This window comes from Aquila chrysaetos, chromosome 13 (genome assembly GCF_900496995.4).
Source record: "Aquila chrysaetos chrysaetos chromosome 13, bAquChr1.4, whole genome shotgun sequence".
Lineage (NCBI taxonomy): Eukaryota > Metazoa > Chordata > Aves > Accipitriformes > Accipitridae > Aquila > Aquila chrysaetos.
Window position 1 is genome coordinate 8,889,594 of NC_044016.1, and position 18,591 is coordinate 8,908,184.

At 42.1% G+C, this 18,591-nt stretch overlaps 1 protein-coding gene across 1 annotated transcript in view; it reads right to left on the reverse strand.

Annotated features, from left to right (window-relative positions):
- The window catches only part of TGFB2 (transforming growth factor beta 2), a 65,399-nt gene that overhangs the window by 8,501 nt on the left and 38,307 nt on the right, over positions 1 to 18,591 (reverse strand). Inside the window, exons 2-4 of the mRNA XM_030035802.2 lie at positions 14,171 to 14,334; positions 409 to 541; positions 180 to 290 (exon numbers count right to left, since the gene is read on the reverse strand). Of these exons, the coding sequence (XP_029891662.1) occupies positions 180 to 290; positions 409 to 541; positions 14,171 to 14,334 (408 nt within the window). The remainder of the gene's footprint in view (positions 1 to 179; positions 291 to 408; positions 542 to 14,170; positions 14,335 to 18,591) is intronic.

Consider the following 18,591-nt stretch of genomic DNA (forward strand, 5'->3'; position numbering starts at 1 on the left):
TGATACAGTTTTACCCTTGTGCCTTCAATACCATTTCCTACCAGCTGAGAATCAAGATTCTCAAACGAGCAAGTTTTCAATCAGCTGAATACCATTTAGAGAGGCAGTAATGGCTCTTTGTTTCCCTCGTCAATTAATAAGTAACACAACATTTTTAAAAGTTTTTTTTCTTTCATTACCTGCAAATCTTGCTTCAAGCTCCTCACTTTTATTTGGGATGATATAATTATTGGAAGGCACGAAGGTGCAGCATGGACAATGTAAGCTTATCTTAAATCCAAGGTTCCTGTCTGTAAAACATAAAAGTAAGCAGAGTTGGTTTTTACACATGGAATGACCCTGAAATACTGCTGAGTTAATGGAGGAGCAGTTGGGGCAGGTTTGAAGGCAAAGAGCACTTCTTGTCACCTCTGTGATGGAGCCACTCATGTACAGCCTCAGTGACATCAAAAGACAACCATTCTCCTTCAGCTCTTGTTTTAACTACTTTGCTGTCGATGTAGCGCTGTCCTGGTGATGATAATTCTTTAGATTTTAGAACCTGCAAGAAACAACAAATATGATTGCCTACAGGTTAACGTTTACTGTTTTTTATTAAAATGGACCACCAACATTATAAAATAGCAGAAGAAACTATTACGGCTTAAACCTCTATGCAGCAGATGTACATTCAGGCACGTTTTCAGAAAGAATTTTCTTAGGGTGTGTGGGGAGAGGAAGGTGATATAAAAACACCCTAATGAAATCAGCTCATGCTCCCAAGCAAAACATACCATCGCATATTCTTTCCTAAGAGAAATCACACAGAAAGACTGCCTTGAAAATTTGTCCTGCAACACAAGTGGTCAAGAGATCATAGTAACTGGAACACCAAAAGAGGCTATTTTACCTTCTTCAGTAATACTTACACTGGTTAGAGCATAATATCAGATGCTAAGGTAAAGCCTGTACAATGTAGTCTGTATACTGAAGATATTATATTGCTCACCCATAACTAATCTGTATGGTATTGCCTTATTCATGCTTCCGGCCTTCCCTCTGACTGCAGGTACTAGTCATACATTAAACAGAAAAAAAGTTATCGTCCATACGGGTAGCCTGGGGGCATGCAGAGCTAACCTGGTGTGAATCATGGCCACACACGGATTTGTGCAACAAGCGATACTGCTTCCATCCAAACTTTGATGCCAGATGTATCTGCATTTGTGTCAAAAGTTTCAGCAAAGCTTGCTGCTGAGCATGCAATAAAAAAATACCTACACAAAAGAAACCCAGCCCCTCCCTTTCAAGACACAGCACTACATGCCTAGAATTTCAAGTGCCCACAGTCTTCCTCCTACCTAAACAACTCAGAGAGCGCCTTCCCACATACAAGCATAGCCTGCTATTATTTACCCTAACTCTAGGACAAAAACAACCGGACTTTTGGCTGCTAACAGGTTTCTGGTTTCCTGGTTATTACTATGTTGACAGTTTTGCGATGCAGGAAGCTGGAATGCCATGCAACATTGTCAACTCCAATCAAGATACCACACGATAACATCACTTTGTAACTTTTGGCATGCCAGCTGTGCGACTTCATATATTGTTTTGGGTTCTTTCTCTCTTTAACCATCCAAGTCCATCTCCAAATGAATAACTGACAATGTCTCATTGTTTCCTCCTATTTTCTCAGCCCAGACCAACCTGACATCTACCAAACACTGCTGGGATAAAACAATGGCGAAACTGCGTAACACATGTAAAGACAAATATTTCAAGAGAGGTGTGAAATTATGTCATCATGATAATATTAGGCTTTTCATAATTAAACAGAAAAGCAGGCTTGAAAAGGCCAGATTCTGTCCAACATATAGAGTCTCCCTATTTATTTCAAGGGAGTGCTGGACCTCTCAAGGCCTACAGTGCAGCTCCCACAATAACATTTGCCTTATGAGAAGAACAGCAGCATGACAAACTCTTTGCCTTCTTTCTGATCAACACATTTAGCAAAAAGACACGAGAAGATGTTGGTCCAAGTCCAGAAAATTACTAAGTGCCCCTAGTAGGTGATGCTGAGTTCTCCAGTAGAAGCTGAGGGCACTCAAACATTGAGCATTGGGACTCCTTCTTATGAGGCAACGCTCAAACAAAGTGTTTGAACAACTGTTTACAGAGAGTCTGGCAGCAGCAAGGGGACTACCATTGCTCAGAAGTGCCAGAGGGATGACAGAACCAGTAATCAATGCTGGGAAAGTCCCAGAGAAGTACAAATATAACTTTGCCTTCCCTTTGGTGTTTATCAGGTCAACTCAAGTGTTTCTGAGGATGTAATGCAGCTGTCATTCTGCAAAGATGTGTTGGGGCGGGGGTGTGTGTGAGGCAAATGGGACATAAGAACTTGGCTCATTTCTCTTCCTTTCTGCACAGTCATATCTTTCCAAAGACTCCAGAAACTGCATACCTCAGTTTTGGCAGTGATGTAAGGATCTAAAAGTAAGTAATGTGCCAAAAGCAATCTCCTGATATTAACTATAATTGGTCTTAGATACGTTCTGAAGATTCAGCTGTGCCTTGGTAGCCAAAATAAAATGTCTTTATCCCAATCCCATTGCTACCAAAAGACACAGTCGAGGGCTGGCAGTGTGTACCTGGCATGAAAGGCATTTGTAAAAGTACAAGAAATCATCACTGCACGTATCCAGTGGTACAAAGAACATCTGACCTCATTGATGAACTGAATGACAAGTGTTTGCAGGTTTCAAAACTGTAGGACACTGTGAGACAAGATGAACACTATGGATTGAAAGAGCAAGATATTATCCATGCTATGGTATCTATGATATCTGAAAGTAAGGCTTCTCTCTATGTTGTTTATGCTGCATGTTCAGGAAGAAAATTATGAAGAATAAGCTAAAAAGTCACAAACTGAGTATGTCATAACTTCCACAATTGACATCATGGGTTAAACAGGCACTAGTGGTTTTTAAGCAAAAGGCTGTTAAGTGTGATGAGTGCCATACTTAGTGAAACTAGCACATCTGCTTCAATCTCCTTCTCCTGGGCTGACTAAGTATCTTTAAAGCGTTAGGGTAATACATGATCTTAACAACCTGATTGCCTGTAAGCACGAATTACCTTCTGGCCTCACCATTTCCGTTTTTTCCTTCTTTTTCTGTTACATCGTTGAAGCGTGGAAAGCTAACAGATGATAAAATCCTAGGCTGGATCCTCAGAGTCTATTTCCTCCCACAAAATAACCTGATGAAGGACTCTTCACTTCTTTTCCTACTCTGCATTCTATGTTTCAATCCACACCGAAGCAATTGCACTCTACATTGTGGTAAACAAAGTGGCCTCTTTGTAGGAACCTATCAGAAATTTTTACAGCTACAGTATGTTCTTCAAATGAGCCTTCCAGAAATTATTGCATGAGATAAGCATTTTACATTTTCTCTGCCAATTTCCCCCTTTGGTTTGCTTCTTTGTACTTTGCACTACATTTCTGGTCTTACCCTCCCCATCAGCAACACATCTTTTTCTTCCAATACACCCTTAAGCCTATATTCCCATTGAAAAACTTCTCTTTCAGTATTACCGATACTTTCTTCCCACTAGATCAACTAGTTTAGTTGCAAAAAAGAAGAAAAGCTTCTTCTGTGCCTTGCAGCTTTTGTGCTTGAAAGCCTGTCTACTTCTTCCAACTATACGGATTGGTCTTAGAAAAGATATTACCTTTACCTATAAACATTGCCTTGTCTTGCCTATAAACACTGCCTTACCTTTATGCTCAGCCCATCGCAACCACATCAAACACTATTATCAGAAATGTTGCTGCACAACTTGTATCTGCAGGAGCTAAATAAAGGCGCAAAAAGTACGCCTTTGTGCAAAAGAGTTTTCAGTGCACTAAAAATATTAACAGAAGACATGGGAAAAAAAAACCCAAACCAGCACTGGAGAGAAGGAATACTGAGTTAAACTTCCCCTTTAATCCTTCCTCATTTCCTTCTGGCAGCTTGTCTAAACACTCCCTCTTTAAGAGGCAGAAAGAGTTTGGTATGTCTATGGGTCATGACATGGATGGCTAGGGCTTTCGGGTTGGGGGGAGTACTGTGCATCACCACCTGTGTGTAGAGATGACAGATTCAATCACTTGCATGAGTAAGAGACAGAGTTTCCACACACACAACCTCACCTCCCTCATGAGTGACACATTTAAACACCTGCATGCACAAGTAGCCAATGATGCACAACAACTCACACATGTGAGTGAAAGCTCAAAATCGACAAACTAAAAATTCAGGTTGTGCAAAATCTCTGCAGCTCCTGAACATGGGGATGTTCTTCCAGGTGTATCTGTTTATTTGGTCTTGCTTTCAACAGAGTGATAATGCAACACTGCCTTTTCTAACAAAAGATTATGCAAGGAACATATCTATATGATCACATTATGTGGGGATGAGCTGAATAGGTAGAAGTGTTACCAAAAGGTTATCCAGCAGACTTCTAGCCCGGTATGCAGAGTAATTTTCATTCAGTAGCAATGTTCTAAATTCTAAGAACAATTCGGTTTTGCCTACCCTCTTTTTGTTCGGGATTCCTCCCTTTCACAGGAAATCAAATAGTTAGCCAAAACGCTTGTTAATCTCTTCTTGACAAAGTATCTTGTACACTTAAGCCCTGCCTTTCAGCTATCTTTTTCTATGGGCACTGCTAAGCTTCCCCTCATCAATTTTTTTTTCTATTTTGACCTTTCTTAAAAACACCTGGGGAAAAAATTATCTTACAAATACCCATGAAGGATCTCTAGATATCACATACATGCAGCTACTGCCGGCAGATTAAGGCAAAACAAACACGTGAATATACGAATAATGCAGTTAATTGCAGGAAAGGGCTCATGTAGCAGCCAGATGCAAATAAAGCATTGCTTTTGCTTGTACAGCTACACATATTTAGGAAGCCCAGTCGGGGATCTGGGTGACGACAGCACTCACATGCCACCCTCATCAGGCCTGCCAGATTTCTGGTATTTTAAAAATCCTGTTGAAATCTACTCTTCATTGGTTCTGCAACTGCATTCTGCTCAGCCTTCAGGGGGAGACCCTTTGCTCTGCTGGCAGGGATTTGTCTGTGCTCCTTCTCCTCCGTTAGAGGAGGCTGGATGATGATGCCATGTTGGAAGCGTATCCCAAATCACCATGACCATGGCACTCAGCAGTGAAAACCTTTAGTTTTATCATGAACTGGTTTCAGAAGAATGACAAGCGAGTTTCCAGAAAATACTGATCTCTAAATTACTTCTGCCACCTGCTATGCTTATTTTTCAGATCAACTGGAGAGCATTAACTGATATATTTTTTTAAAATTTAAGTATCAAGTAGCTGAAATCTTCAATAAAATACTGGAGAATGAAACTATTTATTTATATGCACACATGTTTATACTCTCAAGTAACTATCACACAGTTCTGAGTATAAAAGTAAGGACAAGGATTGTCTTAGTCTGTATTTTATAAACTGTAAAGTACACTGAGAACACTATTATAATTCATGATAACAAACAAAGCAGAATGTTTGCAAAATTAGCAGAAACATGGCTGCTTTAAAAAATGGGGCATATCAGAGGCTGACATAAGCAGAGCAGCAGCACTTGGTGTAAGTTTAATTATACTGGTTCAAAAACAAAACCAAAAAACCTCCAAACCCCAAGGTTCTGTTAATAGAAAAGTAATTATTTTGCTCAAATTTTCCTTTGCCTACTCCCCTTGTCATATACATAGGCAGCTAAAGCAGGGGATAACTGAATGAACACATTAGTGTGTGTATTCTAGACAATAACCACCAAGAGCAGACACCAGAACAGCCCATCTTCATGACTCATTACACATATAAAAAGAAAAAATTTGATAGAAAGACACACTGGTTCTTTCAAATAACTAGAGTTCCAGAACAGCAACTTGTTTAGTTCATTTCAGATTTGATAGTCTGGCCCATAACTACTTCTAGTCTTCTATAGTTACCACAATCAGATGCAGAAGAATAGGAAAATTACAGTTAAGTACGATTTACACTGGAATAGTTTTGGCTAATAAATTCATCACCTCCCCAGCAAGCAAGCAAACAAACAAACAAACAAACAAAAAACTGAATGTGGTTCAGCAGTGATGATACACAGGCTGATGCATCAATGACATACATCTGCTGCAGCCAAGAAAACCCCAGGCACACATCAAAGGCCAAGCTTTAGCAACAACAAGGGCATTTTATAGCTGGGTTTGAGAATTACGGTCACCAACTGTTAGGAAAGATTTTTGGCGACGTACAGTTTCTTAAAACAAGTTGGTGCACTTTCAAAACATAATAATAAGATCATATGACCACTTAAAAAATATCTGTCCTGTCTGCTGCATTGCCCTGGAACTCGGGATCATCACTGCTGTCAGCCAGCGTGGGTTCTGCAATCACTGAATAGCAGTAAATATGGCATTATCTTGTAAAAACCTGCTATTAATCTGTTTTTCCTCTCCATTCATTCTGGACTGTCTGATCTCCTCCCTCCAGATGCTTTTGGCTCCCTGATAACTTCCTTCCTTCCCTTCTCTTCTCTGTCATTTCAGACTCCTGCGATGTTCTTGTGTATTACAACATCTTGGCAGGCTCACTGATCTTTCTCTTACTTATCAGTCATTATCCATGGTTTCCATTGGAACTTCAAGGGCCTTTTAAAATAATGGAAATAACCTGACATGTACTTGTCAGCTCAAAGTAAATAAGCCCAAACAATGAGATCCAGTGGTAAATGATGTGCTAATGCTGGTTGACATCAGAGATAAGTTCAGCTATGTACAACATCATGGCTGAAAACTTCCATTTAGGATAACCTCCTCTGAACTAGAAGAAACCTGCAGGGGACTCCAGCCTAACCCTCTGCAGTGGAATAACCAGATACCCAAGGTCTGCATATACAGCCACTTGTGGTTTCCAAATTCTTACATACTATTCACCCTGCTGAAAGATTCACTCGCTGTCTGGTTCCAGATTTCAAAAGTCTCCTCAGACAGCTCTCAGGGACTTCATCTAGCCCCTTCTGAAGCTTAAAGTTAAATGACCATGCTAATTCTCAGTCCTTTCTCACTCCCAGGTTGAGTTTGAGGTCTTTGATCCTATCTTGGACACAAGGACAAGCAAACCCTTAATTTTGTTGCAAACCTCTCCGATCTCTTACTCATTTTATGTGGAAACATGTGTTGTAAAGTGCAAAGCTTCCATACAGTACCTTTTGCCGATAGCTGGGAATCTACTGGCTATCAAAATCTTAGCTTCTTATCACCACTAGTGCAAGAGACTGTATTTTTTTCAAAAATTCTCAGTGTGAATTTTCAAGCTCTTCTTGTAACCACTTCTGCAGTAGAGCAATTCAGACTCTGCCTTCAGCGCTATGGAGTTAAAAGGGCTTTACAGCCCCCCTGCTTATCAATGGAAGTCTTTCCATTACTTGCGAAGGTCTCTGAATCAGGCTCAAACAGAGGGTAGAATCTTTAGAGACTAGTATATGAGATGCAGAGCTCCTGCCAAAACACAAAGGTATGCAGTACTTGCCAAAGTTTTTTAAAAAAATCATAGCGCTCTGATCCATCTGCTCAGAACTTGCCAGACACGTTCTTCATGCAAACTTGCAAATAAAAAGAACATATTGCACACATAACCCAACCCCTTTTATATCTGGATGGGCTACAGCTGCAGTAGGATTCTCTTAGTGTTGGCTGCTACTCGCTTGAAGGTAACAGAGGGTGAAGTGCGACGGGGATAAAGAGATGAGCGGCTAAAGCAGGTCAAAAAGGGAGAGGAAGTCAAGTATGTCATGGAATCGCCATGACTGACTCATTGAATCGCCCTGTGGTGAGGGGATGAGCTCCGGGAAGAGAATGGATCCTGAGAAAGGATTTCCTCTCCATTTGTTCCCCAAGCAGGGCCTTCCTCCTGCCACTGAAGATACATGTGCAGTGTAAGTTGGGGATACAGCCCTGAGGCCGTTCAGTCTGATTTATGCTTAAGCAGGCAGGAAGACTCTGCGTTGTATAAGCAATAAACAAGAACGGAGGGTCTGGGGTCCTTCTCCTGGAAGATTCCGAAATATTGAGTGCAATTTCCTGTCATTTAGGAGATTTTAAGATAGCTCCAAAGAAAGATTTTATATAAAATGAAGCAAAACAAAAAAATCCTGTAAACTTATCTAGCATTTAGCTTTAACTTGCCAGAGGCACATTATGTTTTATTAAAATATCAATAAAGAGGAGCCAAAGTCAACAAAAACAGAGTGGGTTCTCCTGTCTTCTAGCCAAATCCCCTAGATCCTGCAGAATACTCCTGTGTTCATCTCCCTTTTACGCACCGGTCTCCCAAACCCTTCCTCTTCCTCAGTCCTGTCCTTGACAGCCGTATCTCACGTTCACATGCATTTTACTGCAACATCCTAGCATGCAAGTTTCTTTGCTATCTGAATATTTGGACTTACTGCTTCTTCGAAGATGCTGCCTTCTTCTGCAGTCACTCCTCTTTCTTCCCTTCCTTTTGCCTGCATTGTTCTCCATAAGTCACGATTCTCCTTGTGGTTTTCTCTTCCCACCACCTACAGGCTTCCACCCAAACCGCTCCCATCCTCCTCCATTTTCTTCCACCATCTGTCCTTCTTCACATAGGCTTCTCTCCAGCAATGCTTCACATTGCTTCCTACACCTCCCCAAAACAGCAATATTACGTTCCCCCCCTCCAACAGGCTCCCTCGCACAAGGCCAGCAAGCCACCCTGATTTTCCTCAGCCCAGTAACTCCCATGCTGCAGTGCTTGGTTAAAACTTGCTCATGTCTCAGCGTAATATGGGCTTGGCTACCCCACCAGACTGCAGCCCAAAGAGCAGGAACCCAAACCTAGCAGCTGGTTTCTGACCCACGTCCCGCATTCCTACACTCCTTATAATGTACATGCACTGCAAATGGCAATTAATCTGTCAGCTCAGTGCCCCACATTTCTACCTATGGCAGTGTTGAGCTGGCAGTACGTGACAGCTGGTGCCAGTAGCTAATGGGGATATTATACACTTCAAGTCATCTTCAATAACTGCCCTGTTCCTGGCAAGAGGTGGCTGCATCTGAGATAAGCTCTCAAATCGCAGTGCATATGACACAGCGAGAAATATTTCCCCTCACCCACACTCACAGATTAGTTGCCAAAGGTACTCTATACATGGTCTCCAGCGTACTGACTTTTTTTTGTAGGGGATACAGTATTTTGAACAAAACAAAAAAGGATTCTGGAAAAAGGAGAAAGCAGCAATTTGACTGAAATATTCTACAAATTAACTTCCTCTGGTCCTGAGCTGTTGCTGAGGGGGCTGGGGAAGGAGGAGGAGGTTGGCAGAGTAGAAAGTTATTAGGACTACACTTTATACTGAGTTTGGTACATCAAAGAGCACTGTACATTTGCCATTGAACATAACCTTGTAACCTTTCAGATTGCAAGAGTCTGGTTTCAGGACAGCAATACATAAATTGTGAGATCCAAATATACTACTTTAGATGTGGGTCACAGCAACAGCAGTCAATTAAAATCAAATGCCCCAGGTGATATTTGTAATACAGACATCCTGCGCCAGCTCACAGCCACAAATCCTGCTTCCTGGTATTTTCTTCCGTGGCATTAGAGACGGCACTTTTTGGCAAGAAAAGAGAGCAAGGCCCCTCTGCTCCTGATTATATGGCGATCAGTCTGGAGTAGCTCTGTTGCAGTCAGTGTAAATTGCCTCAGATTTGCACCGTGGAGATTTGGCCCAAGTCTATAGTAGCTCGCTCTAAATGTATTCCCCTAACTGAAAAACAAGACAAAACACTGTCTGAATTGGAAGTATTTGAACAACCGACTGTGGTTTAAATTTAAATCTGACTCATAATGGGGTAATATGTTCCACAGCATCTTCCTCCTCTTACCTCCAAGCAGGGAGAGAGGCCCTTAAAGAAACGGGGGTTACCACCGTCTGGAGGGCAGACGGTTCTTCCTAGACCCCGACCAAGCTCAACAGGAGCCCTCGGCATGGACCGGGCCCTCCCTGACACGGAAAAACCAAAGGTCTGCTCCTGCTTGCTTCAAATTCTTCATCGCAAACCTACGTCCCCCCCGGGCTTTAACCTGGCGCCATTCATTTGCTCCAAGCCCGTACTCTGATACATCCTGCGGTATGTCCCCCCCGCCATCCGCAGCCTCACAGGTACCCCCGCCCCCAGCAGCCTTGGATAATGATGACGATAAAAACCAGCACTTCGGCTGCATTTTTCGTGATGCTTTATGATGTGTTAACAAAACAAGGCACCGCTTCCATAGGAAGTAATTATTACTTGTTATTGTTTGACCGTCTGTACATAATAAAAATACCTTAAAAACAATACCACAACGCTCTCTGAATGACGGCTTTTCGCCCTGCGAGGGTTTCCACTCATCCAGCTTTGCGGTGGTGCCTATTTATTTTTTGGAATGCTTATTCATAAAAGACAAGCTTTTTTTTGAAGGGTGCAGGGACTTTATTCATAAATACAGAAGCACCTTAATAAAAGAAAGATGTGATGAAGTCTTCAAAGCAGGCAAGAAAACTGATGAACAAAGACATTCCCATAACAACTGAGCTTTATCTGATCAAATTCCAATAAAGCCTGCATTTGGCGTAAATCTTTAAAAACATAGCAAGGGCCACTGGAGGATGCTAAAACTTGTTTGTTTAATATTATTCCTCCTCTCTCCCCCAAAAGTACTTTATCCTCTTAGTATTTTCTGAAGTCTCAGTGCACATTGAGAAGCGCATCGAGCACATGTGGCGCAGCGGAAGGACGGGAGGAGAAGCGCGGGAGAGCGCTCCCTGCGTCTGAGGTCGTGTTGCTTCCTTCCTTCCTTCCTTCCCTCCAGCTTCCCACTCTCCAACGTGCTGATGATCAGCAGCACCACCAGCAGATTAACCCTCATTTTTGGGCAGAAGAAAGAACAGAAAAGATAGCGCCTTTAAAGAATTTAATTCTCTGTGGCTTCACTTAATCAGAGCCAAGAAGAGACAGAAGCTTTTATACCAGCCTTATAACAGAAACTTAATTCCTCTTACTACTTCTAATAACTACTTCTATGAGTTTTTATTATTTTCCATCCTAAGACCACTTAATATGTGCACTGTGCTTCTCATCTGCACAGGAACACACAGATGTGGCTGACTAATCCTTAAATACCAAGAGAAGTAGTCTGGGTGAAAACAGACATTAAAGAAACTGTTTCTGCTCTCAGGGATTACCACTCGCCCACTGGCTTCGCAGACGCATCCAGAGCACCTCCACGAGAATTAATCTCCAGGACTTACTGCCCGGAAAAACCTGGGGGGCAGCAGGCCCGCAAACAGATCCACAACCACTCGCTCCCAGCATAAATACAACAGGGTGCTCTCTGCTCCAACCATGCCTCTGAAGCGGGAACAGGGTCCCGCTGCTGCTGCGCTGGGGGCCGGGAGCGAGGGGCTACGGCCCCGACTCGCCACGCCAAGCAGCCCCAGACTGCCTTCCTGGAGTCAGTGCAAACAAGGGCTGCAGGAAAACACTAAGTCCTTTTCTGATGTGGTTTGGAAAAGGGAGCCAAGTATAGCCCGAGGAAAGCTTAGCTGAAAAGGTGCAGTCTTGCATTTCTCTTTTCATTTTAAGGGGTAGATCTGTAAGGTCAGAGGACCACACAAAGAAAGAATCAGGAGGAGAAACAAAATATTTATATTCTGCTTGCTTATTTTTTCCATTTACCCTGCACATCTGTCTCTAGCTGTTCCTAAAATAGTCCCTCAGAGTAACATCGTCCCTTCTGCACCAGTGGTATATATACTACTAGTAAACTGCCACTGGACTAAATCAGAGAGCTCTTGGAGTGCAGTTAGGAGACTTGCATGTGTTCAGGGACGGCTACTTTCCCAGTGAACCACAACAAGAGAGCTCTCGCTCTCCAGAAGACTTCTGCCCCTCTCTTCCTGCTTGACTGAAAAAGATGAGGGGACACAGGAACAACCATTACCTGAAACTGCAGGTATGATGGGAATTTCAAAAACCCTCATCAAGAAGATCTCCTCAGCAAAGCAAAACACTAGGCAACCTGAAACTTGGCAGGAGGAAAAAAAAAAAAACCCCTAATAATTAAATGTTGCTTATGCAAGATGAAAAACCACATTGTTCCTTCTGGGCACAACAGCCCTGGCAAGTCTAGCACCTATCTCACAAGACAGGAAGTAGTGCTTATGCACGGAGGAGGAGCGGTGGCTGTACATGCCAACTCCACCAGCAATCTCCTCTGCAAGGCTTGCCCTCCATGCATGGCTTTTCATGCTGGAAGCAAAGATTCCCGAATAAGTCTTCAGCCCTTACAGAATGTATTTGCCTCTCCCACGTCCACTGAAATGAGCATCTTCCTCATTCTCCCCTTTTACCTCCCATGTTTGTACCTTCATCCACTGCTAGACAACCCTATCTGCACTATCCATCTATCATTACGCAGCCCTGGAGCTCCTCTAGCATCACTGTGGCACCAATGCCTCCTACCCATCCTTCCTCACCTTCAGCTCCTTAAGATTTTCTTCCTTCTAATCTCTAAAATTCATATACTAAGTTTTAGGATGCTTTCTATAGCATGGTCGTACAATACATAACAGAATCATAGAATATCTCAAGTTGGAAGGGACCCACAAGGATCATGTTTCTCTCCTCTTCAACTTCTCCCTGCTCTTGCTTTTCCTGTTAAACACTGCATGCTAACCTCACGTGTTGTGATGGAGATTAGATGCAGTGGTATTTAGGGACTCTCATGCTCCTGCAGTAGATCTGCTGCCAAGGAACTCACGCAGTTCAGGCTGGCCATCACAGAGCTAAGATAATACCTGCACACAAGGTTTTGGGGAGAGCTGCATACAAGATTGCAAGAAATAAGTATGACCAAAGCAGGGGAAAAACAACCAACAGAAAAGGCTATAGGAGCTTGTAAGAAGTAAAGCAGAGAGAGGAACTAACAGGCAGCTTTTATCATTTTAATAGGTGCTCTGCAAGTGAAATGCACCAGAGACATCTTGCCTCTCTACAGGCCAAGCAGCAAAGTAACATGCCTAAAATCCGCCTGGCACACACACTCAGAGCTCACTGCCTTTGGCTTGCCTGGTACTTGGTGGAGGAAAGACCTAATCCTACAATAACCTGCACTCATTATTCACCTAACACTTCACTCAATATGCCCCACCCAGCCTAAAAAAGAAACTGCCTTACTCACCAGCTATATATTTATCTAAAGGACCCAAGTACCTGCCCTGGATGCAGGTGCCAGTCACTTCTATGGGCACAGGCTTGCTGAAGTCAGGCTCTCTCAAATAAGGTCCAGCTGTTTCTCATCACAAGGCAAAATCCCAGCCAAGCAAAGGCACTTTTTTCTCTACCTCCGCTGAACCCTTTGAGTCCCATGTTCCTTAAACACGGAAAGGCAATGAACTGAGCTCAGGCAACCACAGCTGTACTCCTTTCAGGTGGCTGACTAACAGCTCTCAAAAGTAGAACAACAGAAAGCCCAGAGATGCCATCAACTCCTTTTAGGATGTCTGAACGGTGAGGTCAAGCCAGAACATACAATCGTTTCAACAGGCTGGTGCGGCAGCATCACAGGGACTTGGGTAATTCTCTGTGATGGCTGTTACATATAGACGACACCAGCGACTCTCATTAAAGACTCCTAGCCTTCAACAAATGACACACTATTTAGTCAACTTTTCTGCCAGCCTGTCCTTTGGACGGAAGGCAGCCAGATCACAGTCATGAAGCCAAGCACCCAGTGACCACCTGTGGACCTGAACTGCATTCAACTGGGAATCAAGCTTCTCCTACGTTTAAGCAATGTCTAAACAGTCCAGTGTGCAGAAAAGGGTGCTTCTTCTAGAAAAAGTTTGCTAGAAAAAGTTTGCACATTTCAGCTTCATATGATTTTGAATTAAGTCCTTTGTAGGAAAGGCACAGGAAATATGAGGCTACTTTGGAAAGATGGGACTCAACCGCTTCTCCCTGTGGTTTTTTCCACCTGCTAGATGGGTACAAGGCGGGTTTGCTGCAGAAAGACGGGGAGCTGACGCGTGCAAAGTGCCACCGTACCTGGTACAGCTCTATCCGCTGCTCCGAGACCCGCGCCTTCGAGTTCTGCAGGCGGAAGACCCTAAACTCGGCCTTCACCAAGTTGGAGGCGTTTTTCTCCATCGCTGAGACGTCAAATCTGACGATTCGGAAGTAGAGGCTGTAATAGCTCGGTGGGATGGCATCTGCAAGAAGGCAGCGTGATTTTATTTTTTTGTAATGATAAAATACATTGTTCCTTCAAACAGTGTAATACAAGACAGCCTCAGTAAGGGGAAAATCTGTAGCATGATTCAGTTTCCAATGGTGAATTTAATATTATTAACAATTCAATAAAAAAAACCCAAAACAACCCCACATGTGTTTGATTATAGGAATACCATATTAACAGAGATTAACAACTATTTCCAACTCTATTTCAGGTCATGCATTTAAACCTCCCCTCTTTCAACATACTGGTGGAAAATCCCAGATGCTTATAAATTGGGAAAAAATCGCAGCAGTTGGTATCCGGAAAATGCCTTCAGACTTGCACAGAGTTCACAGGGATCTGCTAAGACAACAAGTAACAGCAACTCATCTGATTCTGTATGTTCTCTGAAGCCCATTTCCCCCCAGAATATGGAGCATAAATTAGCCAGCTTCAGTTTTTGTTTCACATTTAGTTATTAAAGGGTTTTACTGGAACTCCAGGGAAAGGCTTCCTCTTCTCTTACAGTGTGAAAACTGAAGTGGAGAGAGGAAAAAAAGGAAATAAGATTGTATTTGGGGGGCGAGTGGGGGATTTTCAGCTGAGGAAGCAAAGCTCACAGGCCTCCCTGGGGCCACGCCAGCAGGAAGACTTCAGATAATAATTACAAAACGCAAAGTTTTCCCTCTTGTCACGTAGCTCAGGATTTGTCATGCAGTGGCAGGAGATGACAGCCTCAACATTAGGGAGGTGAGCAGTTCAGCGCCTGTGAAAGACCCAGGCCTTGTCCGAAATCCCAGCGAGGCCTCCTGCTCCGCAGCCTCCCCTGGCTATCCAGGCCTTTAATCCAGGCATCTATCAACTGAATAAAGTACCTTCTTCTGGAAGATACCTAATTCTTAATAGTTATAATACACACAAGTTGTCACTTCTGCATAAAGAGATGGGAGAAGCCAAGTCCAGTACGTTTACCTTTATTTCTAACTACTAATGATTAAAGATAGTTGGAATAAATCCTTAATGTTTATTCACATCAATAAGACATATTAATAACTTAAAAGATCTTCTTCCAATTATTTAGTGTTTCTAGACTGGCTGCTATTACCAGAACTTCTGAGCAACGCAGCAGCTCCCGGCTACACAAGGCAACACCACTCGCAGTTACACATTTAATAACCGATTTGTTGTAGCTCTTTGAATAATTCTAAATTCAAACTGACTACAGAATAAATACCAAGTACAAGTCAGCCACAGGAGGAATAAACCAAATTTATTCTGTCTTCACAAAATTCACAAACACACATCCTCTACATAATTGAGCCAAAATCTCTTTTTTAAAGATCAAAGGTAAAAACTCCTAAAAACAATCCTAGCTATGAGAATATCTTTGACAATAAAGAAATAATCTTGACCTCAACTGTAAATGTGTTACAAGTGAGAGATGACTCTCATGTTCTCAAAATACTTAAAAAAATCCTCTGAAAGAATCCTTCCTAAAGCAGACTCTCAGTATGGCAAATGGGTAAGAGGTATAATACAAACAGGAAGCCCCAGGCTTCCTTATGATCCCATTTAATTAAAGAAACAAAAAAAAGGTTCTCAAATTTTCACATCTGCCGTGCTTAAAAATAAACCCCAAAGCATCACGATCAGTATTCTTGCCTACCAGGCACATTGACAGAAAACTGCTACAATCGTATAGTGAGAAGTCAAAGAAAAACAGATGTAAATTACCCCCGCACCAGAACTGCTCTTCTCTCCCATGAGCAACACATTAGTGCTGGTCTTCCTCAAAATACCAAATTAGGGTCTTCTGAGAAAAGCTTAACTTTATGCAACAATGATCTTAATTTTGATATGTTTTGCAAATTCTTATAAAAGCTACTCGGTCCAGAGATTATATCCTCATTTAAGAGAGACATAATATCTTCAACTTATTTTTCTGTGACAGGGAACTCCGAGACTACTACTGTTCTTCAGCCAAACCTAATCCTACTAGGAATATAATTTGGCATAATAGTATGTATATATAAGATTGATGCTTCCAGGATGAGTTGTAAGTTGTCCTTCCCTGTCATTTATCTGAGGCATCAACCTACCATTTCATTCCCTGTGGACAAGCCAAACTAACAGCCAACCACTTGCCCTGGCACAGACAAACCCTGTCCATCTTGACTTTATTTCAGATTGAAAAGTCCTATTTAACTGTCAGTTTGATTTATATTTAGCTTCTAACTTATTTCTATAACTTTCTTATGCTATATTTGTAGTCTTTCTTTTCAGTTTCTGTATTTTCGATACCGTATATTACAAATCTGTGAATATGTATCTGAACGGATTTTCCTGAACCATTTGTGCATTTACATTTTTTCTCTCTTTCATACAGAAAGAAGATAGACAGAGAAGGAATACTCTTTCAGTGTGCATGTTTTTGTGTTTGCATATGTGCATTTGTATAGACGGCGAACGAGTATTTACCTTCTGCTGGAAGGCAGACGTGGGACACCCACCATGAATAAGAATAAATTCTTGCCTTACAGAAGTTTCATCTCTCTTATAAGATAGTTTTATACCTTGCAAAAACCCACATAAGAAATTTGATTTCTTTATTCTATCATTCATGACAGTATCCATAGGAAGTCAATTCAGGAAAAGGCATTATTAATGGACAGCTGAAAAAAATAGGGGTTTTTACTAGCTGGAACCCTTCCTCTGAAAAAGAATGGCTGACTGCAGAATTGGGGTTTACGTGAAAATTAATCAAGACTGAGAATTGAGACTTGCAACTCTCTTTAAGGGAATGGAAAGAATTCTATGGAGTCTGCAAGGTTTTGGATTAGCCTTTAAGTGATCTCAGATGCTGCAATTTATCTCTCTTTGTGACTCCACCTTAACCTGACAGTTGTATCAATTCGGACTCAGTTGGATACCTCTGGACTCCCCTCTGGTTTTGGCCCAATGACTCCAGTAGACGCCAGGATGACTCTGACCAAGTTATTCTGCAAACACAGTTACCCTGCTGCAGACTACACTCCTTAAGTATTCTTTGAACCATTATCATTAATGAGTGGAATTAAATCAGTATGTTTCCTGTAGCTAGGAAAACACAGATTTCTTTTGTTCTGGAGAGAGGTAATAGTAAATGCAATGAAAGATTCCATTTTTATCATCTTTAAATTATTAATTCAACCCTCAAAAAAATGAAGACTTCCAGCTGTAATAACCATAATCACAATCATCACAGTACAGTTGAGACAAGAGTTATAAACCACAGTTGGAGAAGGTGAAGGCAGCATCCCTCCTCCTCCCTCTAGCCTGCTGAACACCGAGCATCACAAGTTTATTTTTTTTTATTCTTTTTGGTTTTGTTTTTTCTTGAACAAGCTGAAACTTCATCAGCTGCTTTACACAGGACAGTCCAAACTGCCAGGTTAAAACGTATTCTGTTATGTGAGTGTTTAAGTGCATAAGGACACTGTGGTTTCTGTGCTTCTTACTGACTTTGTTCAATTTCCAGCATCCTCTAAGCTCCTGTGCCAGCAACTAGGACAGAAAGCAGCCCTGCTCTGACAAAGCAGAAAAGCACTGATGGGAGGGGTGCAGGAGACCTATCCCAAAATACTCAACAGTATGCAGTATTGCTCCAGGTTGGAGCATCGTCGACAGGAGAGACTGAACACATCCTCTGACCGACCATCCAAAACAGCACGTAGACCCCCAGGCATTGCTCCTGGGAGGAGAGCAAGATGGAGTAAAGCTCCCTTAAACCAAAAGTGGGAATGGAAGGAGTTTGTTTCATGCTGGAGATATTCCCCACATCAGGAATCTCCTGCATAAAAGGATGACACTTTTGCCTTCCACAGTTGTGTTTGATGAACTAAGCCCTGCATTTCCACAGCTTTCCTCGCAAGTACTGCGTGTACTGACATTTCAGGAGAAACAAAACACTCTGACACAGCTCTTCTGAGAGTTGGGCTTTCGTTCTGGCGAGGAAAAAGACCTAAATTCAATCGTATCCAAACGAGGCTTTTTTTCCCCTCTGAATTTTCATTTCTGCTATTGAAACAAAAAAATCAATTATATGCACAGCCCAAGTTAGGAAATGTAAACAACTTTTCTCTTCTCATTGGAAGAGGCCAGACAGGCCGACTTCACACATACACCCACACTGGAAAGGCTGAGAGCTTCAATCTAATCCTTCCATCAAGGGCTTATAATAAATGCTCCAAAGATTTATTTTTATTCCCTTTTG